We start from the raw sequence: 2,317 nt of genomic DNA, 5'->3' as shown, positions 1-2,317 counted from the left end.
AAACGTCGGTAAATTCCTTTGTGAGCCAATAAAAATTAAGATCATTTATGAAGTTAATTCGTGGCGTATTCATAGAGTAATTATTGGTAAAAATCAGTCAGATTAGCAACTTGTAATATATAGAAGAGCAAGTGCGTTTTGGTGACGCTACATTCCAACAATGGCTTTTTATATCATGTTGCTTAGCAACGAAAGTATAATCTAATATTGTTGTTAGTCTTTGTATTGAAAGTATAAAATGAAATAAATGTACAGACAATAAAGCTGAAAAAATATTTGTTGGTTTCTTAATTTAGAGCCTCTGTTGATTAAAGAGGTTTGTTTTTATTAAAAACATTAATTTTTATAACAGAAAATAGCTTAATTCAGAAACGATTTAAGTTTAAAATTGAATCGATATTTTTACTTTTATGATATATGTTATGCGCTTGTCTCTAGGCTAGGTGTTCCCAACACTTACTACACTTATAAGGTGTCACGACACCCCCGTCACTAAAATTACAATGAGCAGACAGTAATCGAGCTATTCTATCTGGATAAATGCATTTTGGCTTTTGTGACTTCTCTTATTTGAAGAACTCAGGCGTGTCGTGACATACACTGGCTTTTATACAGGTCAGATAATAAAATGTTATAAAAGTAATTTTAATGTATTAAATAAAGATGAAGGACCAGAGAGAAATATTGTTAATAGATGGCATGAATTGTTTTAAGCTAAATTGTATGTAAATTTGATCATGTGATTTTTGAAATGGTGTATAGATTTTACCTCGTGTAAAATATTTCACTTCTGATAACGACGAAGTAAGCCGTCGAAACATGTAGGGTGTATGAGACTGTTCTTAATCTCACAATGGCTTATTTTATCTTTATACAGCAGAATTATTAGCTAAAACAATTTTCTATTGTATTTTGAGACTGGAGATAGTCTCCATTTTAAATATTAATTGTGTACTATTAAACGTTGACTTTATTTCTTTAATATATCTCTGTGAATACTTACAGACGTGTCATCCTAATCTTAATAGGTTGTGCACACTTAAATTCTCCATTTTCTAATCTGTATTTTAACTTTCTTATGTACGCAGTGCCGATATGTTGCAGAATTAGGAACCTGTTTTGCCGCTGTTAGTTTTGTTGTCTTCCAACAGGGAGAGGAGATCAAAGCACAAGGTCTTTTAGGCTTCCTTTTTAGTTTGGTAAGTTCGTATAAGGGTGAAAAGAATGGACTATATGTTTTTTTAGTTACCCTTACTCTTTTCGAATATTATTTACAATTTACGGCAAATATTCAACAGTCACAAATGTAAATTTCAAGAATAATCGAGACTGTTTAGACTTACACTTTGATCACATAATAATTATGATTGGTTTTAACAAATCTTTTACATATATAGTAGCAATATGACATTACAAATCGAAAAATAGTTAGCTGTAATTCTAATAGGTTAAATAAATAAATAATTGTTTGATTACCTAGTTTAAATTTTATTAAATGGTGCATTTTTTATCGTCCGAGAATGTAATTCATAAATTGGTTTATCCTCATCAGGTAGATAACGTAATTTCTCTTTTTTAAATTTTATTTCAGAGTAGTAACCCTGCTAAAGGCATCTACCTTTTTGCCAATATTTTGGTTATGTTGTGTGTGCCCTGTCGCCTAGCGGGCGAGAGACGAGTCGAAGACATTCTACTAACTATAGCCATTCCTTGTTCGTGGGTTTTCCTCATTTTCTTCGCCGGGTAAGAAACTTTTATTAAAATAAAAACAAACTACTGTTACTTTTAATTATATCCGAATTTTCATGATCAACTAGTTCGCTATTAGTTTTTGTGCGGAAATCCGTCGCCACTTCTCTTTTCTGCCTAGTTTCGGAATCCAGAAAAACTTTCCTTCAGACCTCCAGCCAAAAAAGTTGCCAAATTGTCAAAAAGAGAAGTGGAAAGATTTAAACACTGTCCAAGCTGACTTTTCTGCTTCAAATATTTGTTAAAGTAGGATGAAGTAGTTGTTCAACTTTTTCTTACGTGTATTTGTTCCTGAAAAACAACTGACATGGGCAGCTTCACACAATGTTTACCCGTTGTGTGAGGTAACGTTATGTACTTTCACTTCAGTATCAAGAATTAAAGGTCTTTCTTTCCCTTGGCTAAGGATTGGGTGTTCATACTGTTGCGTCAGCGAGGTCACGTGACTAGTGTCACGCCACTCGTTCTCTCGAACCTTCGTGAATTGTCGGGAGATTACTAGATATATGTTAGTCTGGTATATATATATATATAAGACGCTCACAACGTGACGGGACAATGTGGAGTA

At 32.8% G+C, this 2,317-nt stretch overlaps 1 protein-coding gene across 1 annotated transcript in view; it reads left to right on the top strand.

The window, feature by feature from the left end:
• Nucleotides 1-2,317, top strand: part of LOC111083088 (transient receptor potential cation channel subfamily V member 6-like) — a gene marked incomplete at its 3' end in the record, with an annotated part of 30,618 nt that overhangs the window by 18,199 nt on the left and 10,102 nt on the right. Inside the window, exons 5-6 of the mRNA XM_022379336.1 lie at nucleotides 1,089-1,199; nucleotides 1,592-1,743. Of these exons, the coding sequence (XP_022235044.1) occupies nucleotides 1,089-1,199; nucleotides 1,592-1,743 (263 nt within the window). The remainder of the gene's footprint in view (nucleotides 1-1,088; nucleotides 1,200-1,591; nucleotides 1,744-2,317) is intronic.

Source organism: Limulus polyphemus, unplaced genomic scaffold (assembly GCF_000517525.1).
Source record: "Limulus polyphemus unplaced genomic scaffold, Limulus_polyphemus-2.1.2 Scaffold8135, whole genome shotgun sequence".
In the NCBI taxonomy this organism is placed as follows: domain Eukaryota; kingdom Metazoa; phylum Arthropoda; class Merostomata; order Xiphosura; family Limulidae; genus Limulus; species Limulus polyphemus.
The sequence above is the reverse complement of the archived record's forward strand: the minus strand, read 5'-3'. Positions and strand labels throughout refer to the sequence as shown.